The sequence below is a fragment of the Branchiostoma floridae genome, chromosome 15 (genome assembly GCF_000003815.2).
Source record: "Branchiostoma floridae strain S238N-H82 chromosome 15, Bfl_VNyyK, whole genome shotgun sequence".
In the NCBI taxonomy this organism is placed as follows: Eukaryota; Metazoa; Chordata; class Leptocardii; order Amphioxiformes; family Branchiostomatidae; genus Branchiostoma; species Branchiostoma floridae.
The window spans coordinates 6,008,294-6,026,830 of record NC_049993.1 but is presented as its reverse complement, the minus strand read 5'-3'; the positions used below and the strand labels follow the sequence as shown (position 1 = coordinate 6,026,830).

Here is an 18,537-nt window from a genome sequence, read left to right as displayed (position 1 = left end):
ATTGTGACTGGTGACTTTCACTTTGGGATCTACCAAATGATCTACATGGGGATGATCAGGCTCACTTTCACCTACAGTCATTAGTCTGCTGAGAGGATGCAGGAGACAACTATAGCTTTAGCTCAATCCCCAGACAATAGTTCTGACATTTTATTTTGACCTCTGATGATCTCTAACGTTCACTTTAAATTACCTCAGTTGATTTTGTTACTTTTCTGTTTACCAATTGTATACTTTTGTTGATTATGTTTAGGACTCTAGGAAGAATAGTGGTACTGTGGTATCGCTAATGGAGATCCCAATAAAACAAACAAACAAACAAACAAACTCTTTACAGTAGTTATGACTCACCCTTGGATGATGCTTGAGGATGATCCAATGTGCTCTGCATACGCTTCCTGTGGGGGGAAAAAATCAATGTGTGAGAATCGCGTATATCTGTAAGTATATAAGCTATCTTGGATATTAAGATACTACAATGCAGATGGAAGAATACACTTGAGACACTCAAATAAGTCACAGACTACAATTCAAATCTTAAGTACTGTAAATGCAGAAATTTTTGCAGTGGTTTCCATGGCAGGTAGAGACTACGGTGCATGGTGCTACCGAAAACTTAAAACCACCGCGAACAGTCCTTTTTCCTGCTACCGAGAAATTAAATCCCTGCGAACTTAAATGCATTTACAGTATCTAGCCTCTATATGTTGGAACATGAAGGGATGGTTACAGATTTAGTGGGGTTAACCTCAATATGTTGGAACATGGGATTTAGTGGGGGTTACCTCTATATGTTGGAACATGAATGTTTACCTCTATATGTTGGAACATGAAGGGATGGTTACAGATTTACCTCTATATGTTGGAACATGAAGGGATGGCTACAGATTTACCTCTATATGTTGGAACATGAAGGGATGGTTACAGATTTACCTCTATATGTTGGAACATGAATGTTTACCTCTATATGTTGGAACATGAAGGGGTGGTTACAGATTTACCTCTATATGTTGGAACATGAATGTTTACCTCTATATGTTGGAACATGAAGGGGTGGTTACAGATTTACCTCTATATGTTGGAACATGAAGGGATGGTTACAGATTTACCTCTATACGTTGGAACATGAATATTTACCTCTATATGTTGGAACATGAAGGGGTGGTTACAGATTTACCTCTATATGTTGGAACATGAATGTTTACCTCTATATGTTGGAACATGAATGTTTACCTCTATATGTTGGAACATGAAGGGATGGTTACAGATTTACCTCTTTATGTTGGAACATGAAGGGATGGCTACAGATTTACCTCTATATGTTGGAACATGAATGTTTACCTCTACATGTTGGAACATGAAGGGATGGTTACAGATTTACCTCTATATGTTAGAACATGAAGGGATGGTTACAGATTTACCTCTACGTGTTGGAATATGAAGGGATGGTTACAGATTTACCTCTATATGTTGGAACATGAAGGGATGGCTACAGATTTACCTCTATATGTTGGAACATGAATGTTTACCTCTATATGTTGGAACATGAAGGCATGGTTACAAAGTTAGTGGGGTTTACCTCTATATGTTGGAACATGAATGATGAAGGGATGGTTACAGATTTAGTGGGGTTTACCTCTATATGTTGGAACATGAATGTTTACCTCTATATGTTGGAACATGAAGGCATAGTTACAAAGTTAGTGGGGTTTACCTCTATATGTTGGAACATGAAGGGATGGTTACAGATTTAGTGGGGTTTACCTCTATATGTTGGAACATGAATGTTTACCTCTATATGTTGGAACATGAAGGGATGGTTACAGATTTACCTCTATATGTTGGAACATGAAGGGATGGTTACAGATTTACCTCTATATGTTGGAACATGAAGGGATGGTTACAGATTTACCTCTATATGTTGGAACATGAAGGGATGGTTGCAGATCTTGCGGAGCTGCATGATGGTGTTCATGAGAGTCTTGGTTCCGCCGCGCCCCTTCTTGTCCTTCTCGGACCCGTCGGTCAGCAGCACGCCCTTGGACTGCATGTGGCTGTACAGCAGACGCTGGAGCGCCGACATCTCGCACTTCACCACATACTCAACCTGGAACAACAAACAGGGCTCAACATTCATTTTTGGGATTAGGTGCACTGGTGCAACAAGCTTAAAAAATTAGGTGCACCAAAAAATGTTTGGGTGCACCACTTAAATCTAAGTAATAACCTAATAATAAAACTTAGTTACAAGCTATCAAATTCTTAAACAAGTACCATGACAGACATTTTTATTATCTTTCGAACACTTAGATGTCAAGGATATGATGTATACTAGTATACTTTGATATCTTTACATACATAAACCAAAGAAAATATTTGGGTGCACCCTGTGCACCCACAGAAAATAATTGGGTGCACAGCTCCAATTTTGGGTGCACCTGGGTGCACATGCACCCAGTATTTCGAGCCCTGACAAATGATCGAGAACTTGAGGCAGGCGCCCTCTTTATCGTCGTTTAAGAACTTGACTCGACGAGAAATTATGTAACTATGGACTATGAGATGGACTGATATTATGTTGAATACGAAAGTATCTATGGAATGTTGAATTGTATCTTTTGTGTACTGCATTGTATCTAGAAGGTATTTAGACCTCTGACCTCCCCCACCCTTGAAATCTTGAAAAATGGCTCAGGCCGAATGATGTATCAAGGTTAAATAAAGGTTGAAAAAAATAAATAAATCATGAGACGGAACAAAAACAATCCTATCCAGGGTTGGACAAGTTTTCTAAAATTCACTTGTCCTATCGGGCAAGCACATAAAAAATGTACTTGCCCGAACCAATTTTTCACTTGCCCAAAATTGTAATACTAGTGTATGTATTTTCACTTCCAGCAATGGAATTCTCTGTTGACCATTGCTTGATGTCACGACAGTAAAAGTTATTATCAAAATTTCACTCAATCAATGGAAAAATCTTACTTGCCCGATCGGGCAAGTGGTGTAGGTCATGCACTTGCCCGAACAGCACTTTCACTTGCCCTGGACAATAGGGCTAGTAGTCTTGTTTATCCCTGTGCCAAATTTTTTTGTATACGGCAGTCCCCTAGCTTAATAACTTTAGTCAATAACTTAAGTTTGTTCGAATCAAACTTTGTGCATGAGAAGAATTGTGTCTTACCTTCTCAGGTAGCTGAGACTCTACCTCCTTTTTGAGACGTCTCAGAAGGAACGGCCGAAGCACCTTGTGGAGACGGCGGATAATCAGGATTGTCTCCTCCTCGTTCAGCTCAACCTGGAAGAGAAAACAGTTTACATCCACTTTTCAGCCAGAACTTTGCAATGGTTAACGCGTGGTCTTTTAACATATAACTGGTTTCAGTTGAAAGTAGTTGCTTTCAGTTGTAAGTAGTTGCAAGAAAATATCTGTTTTAAGGTATCTCGGTCGGCTAGATTGGCATTTTGACCTTCCACTGTTTTCTTATTAATGAATTAAGAAAGAATGGAGCCGTAACGAATGTTGATAGATGGGCATGAAAGAATTCTAAATCTGATTTTTTGGGGCCAAATTGATGACATCATCATTTTTATTGCCTCTGATATCATTTTTTTCTATGACAAAATACAGCACTTTGGTACATACCACTGTAATGAAACTTCGTTTTTCGTTGCATAATGATGAAAGCTACAAACTCACGGTTGCGCAAATTGATATCTACTAATGATCTGTAGTAATTAGAAAATGTTTGTTTTCATCTAATTAAAAAAATTAATTCTTAATAACTACAGATCGTTAGCAGATATCAGTTTACGCAACCGTGAGTTTGTAGCTCTCATCATTATGCAACTAAAACGAAGTTTCATTACAGTGGTATGTACCAAAGTGCTGTATTTTGTCATAGAAAAAAATAATATCAGAGGCAATAAAAATGATGACGTCATCAATTTGGCCCCAAAAAATCAGATTTAGAATTCTTTCATGCCCATCTATCAACATTCGTTACGGCTCCATTCGTTCTTAATTCATTAATAAGAAAACAGTGGAAGGTCAAAATGCCAATTTAGCCAACCGACATACCTTAAAACGAGGACTTGATTAGTAACACTAGCTCACCTATATCCGCGGGGGAACCTATATCCATTGCATTAAAAAAATGTATTTAGGGATATCAATCCAAGGTGTTTTTAAATTGCAATGTTTTCAAAATATTGGAGTTTAAAACCGCCATCCATCGACTTGAAATCCCTAGATGCCATGTTCTTAAAATCAATGGACATAGGTTACCCCACAGATAAAGGTGAACTAGCGTTACATGGTGTAAAAAAGCACAAACAGAAACGTTACCTTGTCACCGGTGGCAGCGAATGGTGCATTGAACCACTGTTCAAAGGTGGCACAACACTTGAAGATGGAAGGGAGGAGGAAGTTCAACAGGGCCCACAGCTCCGGCAACTTGTTCTGTAAACCAGGAGAAATCTTCTTATCATTCAGATCTTAGCATGAAAGACACAAGTGGAAAGGAATCAGAAGTAGGCTGTCCTAAAGCAGTGCTCGAAATTCCCACTTGCACACTTAAAAACGCAACCATTTTGCTTGGCATAACTGAAATTTTGCAGTAGGAACACTGCTTTTCTCCCACCTGCGTGCATAAGCTTTTGTATTTATTTCTTGATAAAATAAATCATAAGTAGTAACGGAAAGAAAAGACAATAGATAAGTAGCTGATTTGAAGAATACTAGTAACTTGTAAGTGGGGCAACCTGGAATGTACATGGCGTAACCTGGCTTTTGACTCACCTGCTTAAGCAACCTGGCAAAAAAGGATTTCGAGCACGGCCTAAAGGCAGCATCTGTCTATTTGTTTGTTTGTTTGTTTATTTTCAAACGCCTGGGTAGCCTATTCAGTTTAGAGAAACTGGTTTTCAATCGGGCCCAGTATACAAGGAAATAAAAGCATGTTACAAAGAAAATAAATAGACATTACACTTCGGAACATATAAATACAAATGAATCATTGAAATGCTTATGTTTGATAGAATACTGTAAATGCAGAAATGTTCGCGGTGGATTAATGTTCGTGGTTTTCGCGGCGGCCGCTTCACCGCGAATTTAAAACTACCGCAAAAATTTCTCCATAACAGTAAGAGACTACAGTGCATGGTGCTACCGCAAAATTAAGACCACCGCGAAAAGTCCATTTTCCCGCTACCGCGAAATTAAATCCCCGCGAACTTAAATGCATTTACAGTATTTACACTAAAGTTATATACTCTGATCTCTGTTTTTGTAAAGCATAGTTTTAACAGTATCCACAGGGGGTCACTGTCAACATGATAAGGTGGGAAGTGCTTACCTGCAGGGGGGTCCCTGTCAACATGAGACGGTGGGGAGCCATGTAGTGGGTGTTGAGGATTTGTGTCAGCTTGCAGTGGTGGTTTTTCATCCGATGACCCTCGTCTATGATCATGTACTTCCAACGGATCTGCAAGAAAAGAAATTGTGTTCATTTACAATCTAAAAAGGACTCCATAGGACCAATGGTAACTGTAGACTTGCATCATACTAGTACCGTTGCTACATGCTGAACTAAAATTTTAGATGAAATTTGTAAGACCCTGTGAGCAAGTGCAAGGGGTAAACAAGACCTTTAGTATACACTGCACCTTGATAGTTCGTCATGTACTGAAAAAGAAAGATTCAATGCAACATTTAACAGTTTACAAGGAGCTTTGACCCCACCCTTGACCTCTGACCCATCTTTGACCCACCTTTGCAAGGATGTTCTTGTCCTTCATGATGTACTCGTAGGTCGTCAGGAGGACGTTGAACTTTCCGCCTCGCAGCTGGGACATCAGCTGGCGCCGCATCTGGGGCGAGCCTTTGTACGCAATCTTCACGATCGCCGGGGCCCAGCGGTCCATCTCCAGCATCCAGTTGGACAGAGTGCTAAAAAACAGGTAAACAATAAGAAAACATGAAACGGGTAAACAATAACGAGACATAAAACAGGTTAACAAGCTGCTCCCTAACATCTTGAACTACAGACGCTACTCTCTGCCTTTGCCATGGGGCAACGACCTACTTTTTATTTCAAAAGATGCCAGATATGTACCTACTATACAAAGGTCAAAACACCCAGATACATAGATACATTTTTTTTTCATGTACTCTAATAACAAGCCCAGATAAGTAAAGACCCCAAAATAAAGACCCAGATATTTAGATACTCTACTACAAAGTGCCAGATACATAGATACTTGAAAACAGGCATGAGGCATTTTACTCTACATCCAGTGATAGGTTGAAAGCAGCACTAGTGGCAAACCATTCAATAATCAAATCTAACTCAAACATAGAAAGAAAACTTATGTTTTTTCCAACCCTGGAGAGAACCCTGCGGTACTTACGAGAGCGGAACGATGATGAGGAAGGGGCCGTTGACGCGTTTCTTCTCCATGAGGTACGTGATGAGCGCGATGGTCTGGATGGTCTTTCCCAGGCCCATCTCATCGGCCAGGATACCGTTTAGGTTGTTGTTATACAGGGACACCAGCCACTCCAGGCCCTTAATCTGGGGACAGAGATCTCAACATCATTTCCTTTATCAAGAAAGCTATATTTCAGGCACCATTCTTTTGTGTGTCTATTGGTCATTAAGAATGGTTAGATTCTCTGGTTTTATGTTGTGTGTTGGTAAGGTTGTGACGGGAGACCTGGCGCATCCCCGTCTTGTAATTAGCCAGGGAAAGGGTATGTCACCCCATAAGGGGCGGTATAACCCCGTCGTGTGTAAACATGTGCGAACATGTGTGATCACGTCGACCGATGATGATGATGATGATGAAGGTTGTGACAGAAGCTGGAATTAATAAGATTTTGCCCTCCCCTGGCAGCCTTCCACAATACAGCAGCAAGTCTTCTGGTTTTGATATACACAATGGGACAAAGCCTTAACACAAAACCAAAGGCTTAAGGTCTCATTGATAAGTTTCTTCTTTCCATAGACTTCTATGTCATAATTCGTGGTTTAAATGGGCGTGTTAATAATGAAGCTACGTGAAATTTCAGCAGATTTTTCATTCTATGTCCAGCACATTTACCCTATATCGTGGGAAAAAATTGACAATGTAAACTATACGTAGGAACTTTTTTTATAGCAATTACAAACTATGATTAGTCGATCCCCACAAAAGGCACTTTTTCGCTGCTATTGTACAACCGCACCACTCAGAACCCACGACTGTGTACCTCCGACCTAGCGCGCGGCTGCAAAACTTTACCTGCTAATTTCTCAGTTAAAAATAAGCTTTCACCAATCTAACTTTTGAGATCAGTTCCGCTGGCTAAAAGGGAATTTCTCACCGCTAAAAACATGCGTCCGTGCAGCCGTTCATTTTTTGGCTCGGATCTCTTTTAGGGTACCCACTCGCGGAGTAATACATCAATGACACCTTAACATCCCTCTGGAAGACACCTCACCTGATACTCCTTGAGTTTTCCATTGACGAGGAGGCTGGGCTGCTCGCGAACGTTTTCCCTCTGTGCGTGTGCCATGGAGTAGTACGTCTGGTAGTCCATCTCTGTGTCTCCCTTACTGTACTCGTCGTCTACTTCCAGGGTAGCTTGTCTGTAAACAACACAGGAACAACTGTCATGGTGCCATCTTGGAGTCAAATACAACAAACAGGGTACACTTAAAAAACAATCATGGATTGAAATTGAACAAATAGGGCACGCTTCAACGTGCACAATGCAGTTTGGAACTTGTATGTCACAATGTAACAAAATTTTAATTGTGGAAACCTTTGTCTGGGAATAGGAAGCATATATTTTCCATACATTTAAAAAAAAATTACTACTGATCATTTTTGCCAGATGTTTGGAATGTTGAAAGAAACTGTTGGGGGTTGATTTGGCAGAGATTGAATCCTAATTGAATATATTGTTTACCTGGATGTCTAACCTTCATAAACGTAAATTTACAAACAATTGTTTATGTAATCTCCTGGTTGAAATAATTGTGTTCACAAGAATGTACCCAATGAAAAAAGTACTCAATGAAGACTAAGTAAATCTCATCTTAAAGATGATAAAAAAACAGCAAAGTTAAGTCTGAAGAATCTGGTTGGTTTGGTGTCACATATACACGACATGGGACACAACATCACAACAACAAATAATGCCTTTAAGACACATGCATAAAGGTGCTTTACTCACGCAAAGCTCCTTGTATTGAAGATTCCACATAGAAAGGAAGGAGAGTTGGTATGAAAAACATTTGGAATTTGCAGCACACCTTTAAAACTAGTGATGCTACAATCTTCCAAAGGAAAAAAAATCATTTTATCACTTCTGAGTTTTTTCTCAGTATATCTACTACCACTTGAAGTGACACACAGAACAACTGCATGTGAATGAGCGTTGCAGAACTCTGATAAGACTGTATTTTTCTGTGATACACCAAGATCATGACCAAGACAATTCTTTTGGAAGATCTACACACCAAGTAATCATTTTGGTTAGCAGGGCTCAAAACACTACTTCATGAATAAACCTGACAATCCTTTTTGACACCTGTCAATCCTCTTGAAAAACCTATAATACTAACTTGCTTTTGTTCAGTCCTGCTTAGTTAAACACAACATATGTCCACTTCATCCCTGCTTCAACAAGTCCTCATACATGTACATACACACTCTTAGTGCCTTTCCCATGTATGATGCAATGGTTACCAGGGCTCAAAACACTACCTACATATGCAGGTTAGTGCTGTGTAGGTATTTCTGGTGTCTACCTGCACCTAACCTGCCGGATGTACTGGGTTTTATACATAAATGTCCTGTCATGTAGGTGCACATGGATTGTTATTACCTGCATGGACTGTTACAACCTATTAGGTACAAAAAAAAAAAATAGCAATGGTTTCTGAACAGTTTTTAGTATGATCCATGCTTCCTAAATTCAGAGTAGTGCAGGTAAAATTTGTCTATGTTACCTGCACCAGTGCAGGCATTTACAAAAAGTATTTCGCACCCTGGTTAGTGTACTTAAGAAAGAGCCACCAATGGCGCCGTCCTTACGTGATAATATCCTTGTTCTTGTCTTCCTCATCCAATCCGTCTGTGTTACGGTCCTTCTCGCTCGCATCCTTGCTGGAAGACTGCGAGTCTTCGTTCTCGTCGTCCTGCGATCGTGAAAAACAGAACAATTACGCACCGGTATCACACAACACCTTTCACACGTCATCACTTGGGGCGCTGCCAGGTGTCTGTGGTAAATCTTTCCCACATCTGTCAAAACACGGACAAGAGAGAAATATTCCCACAGGGGCTCAATCCGACCTTGATCTTCCAAGGGATGCACAAGAAGCATCTCAACTAGTCTCATGTAAATTTTTGAAACAGGCTTCCCAAAAAATCAGTGCCACTATAGGAAGAGCAAGGTTTAAAGTGGCTTCAAATTCATGGTTTTCGATGTGCTTTGTCTTCCATTACATAACTACATGTAGTTCCAGGGTTCTCATCAGAAATTTAGAGTACGTCAAGACTTCAGGAGGGCTACTGAATTTTATCAAATAATGAAGATATAAGGGAAGAAACACCCTCTATTTGAAAAGTAGCACAGTGGTAATGAACTAGAAGCGTAGTGGCACAGCATTGTTATTCTACAGTTTGAGAGAACCCCAAGCTCTTTCACCTACAAACTTACATAACTTTACAGCATTTCTGTCAAGTAAGTTGGCGCACTAGTGAAACCATAATAAACAAGACACCATTGTTTCCAACAGTTCTCTATCTTAAGACCTATGTCTGCAAAGAGTTGAGAGTTGAGTTGAGGACCTTGTTAGAAAGTTTGTTTACCTTTTCATCCCCACTGTCGTCATCTTCAGAGCTATCACTATCCTCGCGGGGTGCGACTTCATACCTGTCAGGTAAGGATGGACATAATGAGGACAGAGGGATGCACCAAGTCTGTAGTCTGAGTACCATATCAGGGCTCGAAATACTGGGTGCATGTGCACCCAGGTGCACCCAAAATTGGAGCTGTGCACCCAATTATTTTCTGTGGGTGCACAGGGTGCACCCAAATATTTTCTTGGGTTTATGTATGTAAAGATAACAAAGTGTACAAGTATACATCATATTCTTGACATCTAAGGGTTAGAACGATAATAAAAATGTCTGTCATGGTACTTGTTTAAGAATTTGATATCATGTAACTATGTTTTGTTATTAGGTTTTTCTGACATTCTACTTAAAATTTAAGTGGTGCACCCAAAAAAATTTTGGTGCACCCAATTTTTTAAGCTGGGTGCACCAGTGCACCTAATCCCAAAAATGAATTTTGAGCCCTGCATATGGAAAGTAGTTTGCTCATGCAGCTATCATACACTATAAACAGTCGCTTTTCTCTTTGACTTTTGTCATACACTATATACTGTCGCTTCTCTGCTAGTCTGTCTGGGGACTTCGACCATGATAACATCTGGAATCGTCCAAATTTTGGATGAGGGTGCTGATTGGTCCCTACACATGAGCGAATTAAAGAATGGGTTCAAGCACCCGAAATGCCCACTGTCTGCTTGAGGAAGGGCCTGTTGTCATCGAACGAGTGCTCTAGAACCCATTCCTTAATTCATTCATTCATTAACTGACCTTACCATTTAACAGTTTGAATGTGCAGTTCTCCAGACGGGTAGCAGAAGCGAACCTATAATAGGAGCGAACTAATACCTGGATGGTACCTAGGCTGCCTAGTCTGTGCAAAATTGAGTACATAATCATTGACCAAAATACTGTGCTATTTCAGTTACATATTTTCCTTCTACATGACTTTACACAAGCACGAGTCTTTACTCACTGACACAAGTGGGAATCAAGTTCAAAGGTTGGTTACAAGTACACGTAGTAAGAAACAAAGGGAGTGACAGTGATCTCGACCAGTTTATCTCACCAAAGAGCTACTCTTCCACTGGTTTTGACAGATAAGATAGATGTCATAATACAGTATTTACAGGTTCATTGTATTGGGAAATTCCCTCAGTACTATAAGTACACTGAACAGCAGACTATGACTTAATGTCCAATCGTAAGGACTGCAACATTTCCCAATAGAGTGAATGTCAGGTGAGCCTGAACAGTTGAAATTCAAACACTGAACCTCTTGATCCAAAGGCAACTCATGGCTACTTTGGAATTAAGAGAGTTAAGTCACAATTACCCAGGGTTCATTTCTAGCCATGCCTCCAGCTGACTGGCTTTGGGAGCCTCGGCCCCACTGAGGACGCGCCCGGTCGCTGTCTCGATCACGTTGATGGTCAGGTCGCTGAACTGGCTGCTCTCGTCTACATCCCCCTCCCCCTCAGCACCTTCCTTCTTTTCCTGCAAAACATTATCCATGGTCAACCTTGACACTCACATCGGGGTTCAAGACCTTTTCCTTTAGCCAAGGCTGTACTCTGGGCAAGCTAAGTAAATATACCATGGCTCAAAATACCTGCACTAATTATTTTCTTTATCAAAAAACAATGCTTTGTAAATGTTAATAGTAGGACCTGAATCTTAGTATCTGGTACATTAAAAGATACTAGCAGACTTAGCAAATATATCATGTTTCTAAATACTCACACTACTTATTTTCTCTATCAAAAAACAATGCTTTGTAAATGTTAATAGTAGGACCTGAATCTTGGTATCTGGTACATTCAACGATACTTTCATGATGACCACAAGACATTTTTGGCCACTACTGTACATGTTAATAGTAAACTGATTCAATCATGGCCTAGCATAGCTGCAATTTTATGAGCATGCATACATACATTAATATGACAGCGAATAAAATGCAGTATCAAAGTGTAAGTGCATTTCTTTTGGTGTGTGCGCCTTCTAGTGATTCACAGGAATACTGCAGAAGGTAAACTTCGAACAAGGCTGTATTAATGAGGTATAGCTTCCTTGTGATAATTCACCTTCTTCTTCTTCTTCTTGCTCTTCTCCCGTTTCTTCTTGGCCAGCTCCTCCTTGTGCTGCCGGACCAGCTGGGTCAGGTTCTTGATGTACTCGTCTGTCTGGGCCAGCAGGTACGCTAGACGCTTGTCCTTCTTCTTGTCAATCAACTTACGGTACCCCTCTTCATCTTCCATCTGTTAGAGTGGGAGGAGAAATCATAGTTTTTATCACATGAGTTGGTAGATTTTTCTGTTATTTTTCATCAGAATAAACCTGAGACAGGAGTGGGGGATATCAACTTTCAACAACCTCTAACCCATTGCTGATACCATACATGCATAGAGTCTTCTGTCCAGAGCAATTGGATCAGATAGCTGAAGTGTAGCAATTCAGTTGAAAATTTTGGTAAAGTTCAATCTGTTTGATTTGTCTACACATACTTACTGTCACTGCCACAATGCTGGTTTATCTTTGTTTTTCCATCTAAACAATGCAATGACCCTTCAACATATGAGATCCTTTTTTTATATTTTCAAGTTGAAATATAACAAATTGAAGATCTCATCCCTGCCTGAAATATTTCAAGTTTTTGAGAATTATTGGTTTCATTCGTTATTGTGCAATTCCCCCATAATTGTGTCTATGTAGTTTCATGCATTCCTATAACTCTTTGGACCTACACCAAGCCTGCGGCAACAACTCTGGACCCTGGCCAAACTTGCCTTACCCAGTCTACAGTTACACCATTTCCAGCCATCCAGGCCAACCTTAGACCTGGACCTGCAAGAACAAACTTGCACATGCACCAAGACATGCAAACCAAAAACAACACCTCTGTTTTTATGGAGGTATCAAGTATTTGAAAGTCGGAAAGGAACATTTTACTGACCATGAGGCGGCGCATACGCTCCTTCTCGATGCGTTCCTGTTCTTTCTTCTGTTCGCGCTCGGTGTTGGAGTGGTAGGTCATGATGGCCTTGGACAGTTTGGACGTCTTGGTGGACACGGTGCGGTGGTACTCCTTAAAGTCCTTCACGTGCTGCATTACAGAGTTCAGGTATTCCTGCGGGACGGAAGACAAGGTTGTCAAGACATGCAGTTTTAAAAGTCAATAACAATGGACACAAAACACCTAAGGTTGAGTGTTTCAGTATTGGATTTGGAATCATAGCTCTGATTATTCACAAGTCTTTGTATCATACGACTGCTACAGTGGTGTATGAACAATTTATAAATACAATGTATACAAAACTGTTCAAACTGTACAAGTGGCTCAAAAGACAGACAGAAGACGGGGTTGTCAAGACATGCAGTTTTAAAAAGTTGATAGAGTTGAGTGAGTGGGTGAGAGACAAAATACTACAAGATTAGTGCTATAGTATAGCAACCAAAGCACTTATTATTCAGAAGTATCTATTCCTTTATTCCTTTATTCCGATACCCTTTAGCCCAATAAATTGCAGGTGGGTGCGGAATGCTAGAATTAAGAATAATATAGAAATGTTGCATAAGACCATGGTGCTCCTGCTAGAGTAGTGTATTGTGAACACTATACAATACAAAGTACACAAAACTGTTTAAACTGTACAGTTGGCTCATGTTAAAACATTTCAAAAGCAACAGACCAGGTATGTTGTAAGATGAAGAAACAATGTTTCCCTACCTGGTGTTTCTGCCGCCGTTTTCTTTCCTGTTCCATCTTCTGTTGTTTCTCCAGTTTTTCCGTGATACGGGCCTCCCGCAGGCCCTGTCGCTTGCTGCGCTTGTAAGCCTTGGAGTTCAGTGCCGTTTCCAGCGTGGTGTCGCGTCGCATGCAGCTCACAACGTCAGTACGCAACTACACAGGAAAAAACAAAATGTTGTGTTTGTAATGAAACAAGAACACAAATAATCTCAAACCTTGAGTCAGCCTGATCACCCAGGCTTTTAACAATGAGAATTTGGAACAAGTAACATGTAGTTCTGGGACTTTTTGCCCTTCAATGTGATTTTGGATGTTTTATTAATAGACCATTACTAATGATAAGAAAAAGGACTATCTGGGAGGTACCACTTGCAGTGGGGGTGTTTGTACCTGTTTCTGGAAGTTGAGCAGAATTTTGCCCTTCAGTGTGATTTTGGATGTTTCATGAATGGACCATTAACAATGATAAGAAAAAGGAGAAAAAGAACAACAACATTAGCCATCTGGGAGGAACCACTTTCCATTAGGGGTGTTTGTACCTGTTTCTGGAAGTTGAGCAGCCGCAGTGCCTTGAGTTCGATGGTAGCCTGCAGCTGTAAGTCCTCGGACATGTTCCCTGGCAGGTTGGACAGGTCCTGGATACGGTGGGAAATACGCTGCTGGATCCTACAGGAAAATAATCGGTAAAAACTGAGATTGGAAATTGTGCTCTGATTGGTCAACAAAAGCAGGATTCGAAATACCCACCTATGATGTGCAGAAAAATATTGGAGATTGCAACACAAAAAGAAATATAAATAACTGGTAAGGTTAGCTAAAAGAACATATGTTTGGTATCATGAATCACAGGTTGCAGAAAACAAAAATAAAGTCTTTCGAGCCCTAAACAGTTATTCAACTGTAGTGTAACCTGCAAGCTTTACTAAAGATGTGTAATGTCTGTTTTCAAAGTGATTCAAATTTCATTGCCTTTTTTTATTACTGTTCTAAATGCCTATTTTCAAGATTTTGCCTCCAGACTGTTTATGCTTTTTAAAGGTGAACTAGCACATTCTTACTTGTAGGCAAATAAGGCAATTTACCCTCACCTGTGCTCTCGTTCATTCAGAATCTCCACGGGGTCAACGCCCTGAGGTTTCCCCATGGGTGCCAGGCGGGACTGGCGCGGCGGCAGCTGCATGACTGTGGGCACGTGCGATGCCTGCGATCCCGGCGACGGCTGCTGGGGGGCGCCGCCCTGACCAGGCACCGGCTGTCGCTGCTGAGGGGGAGGTTGCATTTTCATTGGCTGCTGCTGTGGGGTCATCGGCCCTGTGGGAGAAATCGGATTATCCAGACATATCATTGGCTGGAGCGACATGTTTTGACCTCTGACCTATTGTTACAAAACAGTAAGCAGTTGTATGAATCTCTGACAAGATGGTCCTTTGATTATTTCTTGCTTTAGCAATTTGCTCCCTTGGGACAAATGTAAAGGGTTTAAGAATTAAGACCTTAAGAGAAGTAGTTACCGGTAGAAATCATTCCAGATTTTGTCTTTGTTACCTAAACTCTTTTCTGTTGCTTTCTCCTATTAATTCTCCAATAAGTGCAGGTATAGGAGGGTAAGGGTTAAGCATAATGTAAGGAATCCATGGGAAACTATATGGGGGAAGTATGAATTATGACTATAGGGGGTGTAGCAATACCTACCCTTCGGCCCCCAGGGACCCACATTTGGAACAGCACCACCTGGAGGGGGGACGGGCGCTCCCCCCTGCATAGGCCCACCCGAGGGGGGCATACCCCCCTGCATGGGGTTGGGACTGCCCATTCCTAGAGATTTGCGGGAATAATGGAAAGAACGCATAAAGAACAAAAGTTCAACAAAAATGCATAACGTAAAAGAAAAGCAGCCACCCAAAGAAAGACATAGATGTAAGACACAAAGACACAAGCATGACTAATATAAGAAAGTTCTGACATTAAACTAAATGCAGTTGGAAAAAGAATCTGTGCAATACAAAGAAAATGTTATCATTGTGGATGTTCATTATCTACCCCACTCAACAAGCTAGCTTTTGTTGGTCATAAGAAAATAACCGTACTGCACTAATGGGCCTCGGATACAACAAAACATGAATATGACTTGGAAGTTGGAAGAATGTTCCAGTTTTAGTTCTCTTACTTAGCATAAAATGGCATCAGATTTTGTAATAACATATCCTTCTACAAATTGGTTTAATGCCATTGTTTTGGACTTTGATGACAGCTACAGTCTATGATACTTTCTACCAGGGCTCTAGCCAGCGTCCGTTTTTCCGTCAATTGACGGAAATTTGCTGCGTGTGACGGAAAAATTTTAAAACCAATCCGTCAACTGAGACGGACAAAAATCTGATAAAAGCTCCTTGGTGGAAGCTACAGGCTGCTTGGGGACGCCGTCCACGGCCGTAAAAGCCACACACTGTTTGTTTTGCTATTGTTATGATTGTTGACAATGTGTGTCGGTGCCCTTTCGCATACGATAATCTCATTAAAACCCGTTTTTCAAGGTCTCAGTTCAGTCTCTCTAACTCCTGGAATAGTGTTTTCGCGACAATGGGAATTGGCTGATGGAAAAAAATGTCGAGCTGGCTAGAGCCCTGCTTTCTACCTCTTGTTTAGAAAGACAAACCTTGTGGCCTCTGGAACTGCCCCGGCATGGGATACCGCTTCCCCTGCACGGCGAGACTCAGGGACTCTGGCAGCGACTGGTTACGAGCCAGCAGCTTGTACGCCATGATCTGTGCCCGCAGCTGCTGGATCTGGGACGAGTTGAAGGGGGAGGGACGCGGGGGCCCAGGGGGTACCCCCTGGCTGGAGGGGGGATGTGGTGGCCCTTCTCCTGATGACGGAGGGGGTTCAATCTGATTGGGGCCATACCCTGAAAAGGAAAGAGAACTTAGAAACTTTTCCAAGCAAATTCAATAACAAAATCACTGACAGAACCAAATTCTTTTTTTTTTTTCATGAAAAATGCCCAGGCAACTTACAACCATTAATGCTTTGCAAGTTTTTAAGTGGTGGATATATATTTTCAAGAAAAATATATTAGAGTAAGACTTTCTGAACTGGTTATTGTTTGGGTTATAAAAATGTGGTTTCACTAGCTCATGCGTACATAATTCTCAAACACACAAAAATGAGTGATAGAACGAGACAATCTGTGCTCACCCCCTGGATGATCTGGGCCGTCCATACCTGGTCCGGATGGAGGGGGGCCCATGTTGGGTGGAGGGGGTCCACCCCCCTGTTGGGCACGTTTGGCCATGGCCATGAGCTGGGCATAGCGAGGGTCATCTGTCATCCCTTTCTCCTGCATGGAGTCTAATGCCTGGACAGAATGGAAAAAAATTTAATAAAATCGTGGCAAAATTTCATCTAGAAAATATGTTAGTTGCAAGTTTTGGGTTTTTAGGAGTAACAACTACAGCCAATACCTCCATGGTGGTAAGAATCGTGCTAATTTCATATGAGTAAATCTCACCTTATGCAGTAGACTGATGTTTTCTGGGGTGTACCCTCCTGGGGTGTACCCCCCTGGCTGGCCCTGCTGAGGTCCTGGCCCCTGAGGGGGGGTCGGTGGAGGGGGTAGGCTCTGTTGTTGCGGAGTTGTGGGACCTTGAGGGGGTGGGGTGCCCATGGGGTCATCAGGCCCCGGCATAGCCATGTTGACCAGCGGCTGTTGTTTTCTTCCGCTACAATCTGTTGGGGGTGGGGGGGGGGTGGGGTGAAGTTAATTAAAATTTTAAAATTACCGCGTATGTACGATTCAGATTCAGAACAAAACAGCCCACTAACAAAAAATTCAACCAACAGAAGTCTTTGGCAAGATAAAATGGTGTAACGGCATCATATGCCTTCTCTGATTGTGTCACAAAAGAATACAACAGCATGTGATGAAGCTCAACACGAAAAAAAAGCGCATATAATAATTTTTTGTAGCGATCTGTTGACATAAAAGCCCCCCTCCCCATCCAAAATGCAGAAATTCTTTGTTGTCGCACTGGTGTATTATATGTAACAATGGGCGTTTGGCCGCACTTATAACCCTAAAACGTCATTCAGAAGCACCCAAAATATCTTTCTATATCATTAAAGAAGGTATCACTGAATGAACGAATCTACGATCATAGAATTTGTCGAGCAAAAATCCACCTCAAACGCGTCAAAAGGCCCAACATGGCGACGCGTTTAGCCAGACATGGCCGGCAAAAATGCGGGCCGGAAAACCCTCATTTCGTGAACATTCACCGTGTTTATAACTCAAAATATGACTTGATCTTCATAATCATACCTTTCTGTACCAATCACACTAGGATATGTTACAATGGTGTTGCTTACCTGTTAGAAATCGGCGATTTTTGTAAAGGAAACTGCGCCTTCCAAAGGAGACAGGCGCCGATTAATCCACGGAAATAGCCGACGTTGCACGGAAATTACCGAAGGCTGACGATTACCCACCGAGCAGGTACGAAGGTCTGCCGAAGCGGTAATAAGATCTACGATTGTACCAAGGTTGATTGTACGAATGTTAGTAAATATTGTAAAGAAAGATAACTTCCAGCTACAGTCACATAATAACGACAGAAATGAAGATGAATATAATGGAAAACAATGTATCATGCTCTTCTTATCTACTACTACTACTTTCTATTTACGTATCGGCTGACTTCAATTCTGTGCCATTGGTTTTAAATAGTAGCCGCTCAGTCGGTGGATTTCTTCGGTAGGTATTTGTAACAACTAACAACTAACAAGTGTTTATTACAAACGACCAGGCCTTAAGCCCCGTTTACAAATCAAGAATTTAGCTCGGCCGACTTGTCAGCGAGCTACAAGTGCTGACCAAGAAACAAAGCTCTTTAAACATATAC

At 41.3% G+C, this 18,537-nt stretch overlaps 1 protein-coding gene across 3 annotated transcripts in view; it reads right to left on the bottom strand.

The window, feature by feature from the left end:
* Nucleotides 1–18,139, bottom strand: part of LOC118431776 (probable global transcription activator SNF2L2) — a 27,404-nt gene extending 9,265 nt beyond the window's left edge. The window contains exons 1-22 of one of the 3 annotated variants that reach the window (XM_035843101.1): nucleotides 18,005–18,139; nucleotides 17,148–17,365; nucleotides 16,835–16,994; nucleotides 16,296–16,544; nucleotides 15,332–15,454; nucleotides 14,728–14,950; nucleotides 14,179–14,305; nucleotides 13,619–13,792; nucleotides 12,845–13,018; nucleotides 11,976–12,149; nucleotides 11,225–11,385; nucleotides 9,865–9,928; nucleotides 9,085–9,188; nucleotides 8,222–8,230; nucleotides 7,484–7,631; nucleotides 6,412–6,575; nucleotides 5,773–5,950; nucleotides 5,358–5,486; nucleotides 4,349–4,462; nucleotides 3,185–3,298; nucleotides 1,913–2,107; nucleotides 352–398 (exon numbers count right to left, since the gene is read on the bottom strand). In XM_035843101.1, coding sequence (XP_035698994.1) covers nucleotides 352–398; nucleotides 1,913–2,107; nucleotides 3,185–3,298; nucleotides 4,349–4,462; nucleotides 5,358–5,486; nucleotides 5,773–5,950; nucleotides 6,412–6,575; nucleotides 7,484–7,631; nucleotides 8,222–8,230; nucleotides 9,085–9,188; nucleotides 9,865–9,928; nucleotides 11,225–11,385; nucleotides 11,976–12,149; nucleotides 12,845–13,018; nucleotides 13,619–13,792; nucleotides 14,179–14,305; nucleotides 14,728–14,950; nucleotides 15,332–15,454; nucleotides 16,296–16,544; nucleotides 16,835–16,994; nucleotides 17,148–17,330 — 3,014 coding nt within the window. In that variant the 5' untranslated portion in view covers nucleotides 17,331–17,365; nucleotides 18,005–18,139. The remainder of the gene's footprint in view (nucleotides 1–351; nucleotides 399–1,912; nucleotides 2,108–3,184; nucleotides 3,299–4,348; nucleotides 4,463–5,357; nucleotides 5,487–5,772; nucleotides 5,951–6,411; nucleotides 6,576–7,483; nucleotides 7,632–8,221; nucleotides 8,231–9,084; nucleotides 9,189–9,864; nucleotides 9,929–11,224; nucleotides 11,386–11,975; nucleotides 12,150–12,844; nucleotides 13,019–13,618; nucleotides 13,793–14,178; nucleotides 14,306–14,727; nucleotides 14,951–15,331; nucleotides 15,455–16,295; nucleotides 16,545–16,834; nucleotides 16,995–17,147; nucleotides 17,366–18,004) is intronic. The other 2 variants (XM_035843102.1, XM_035843103.1) reach the window with 2 other exon arrangements.
* Between the last annotated feature and the right edge of the window lie 398 nt (nucleotides 18,140–18,537).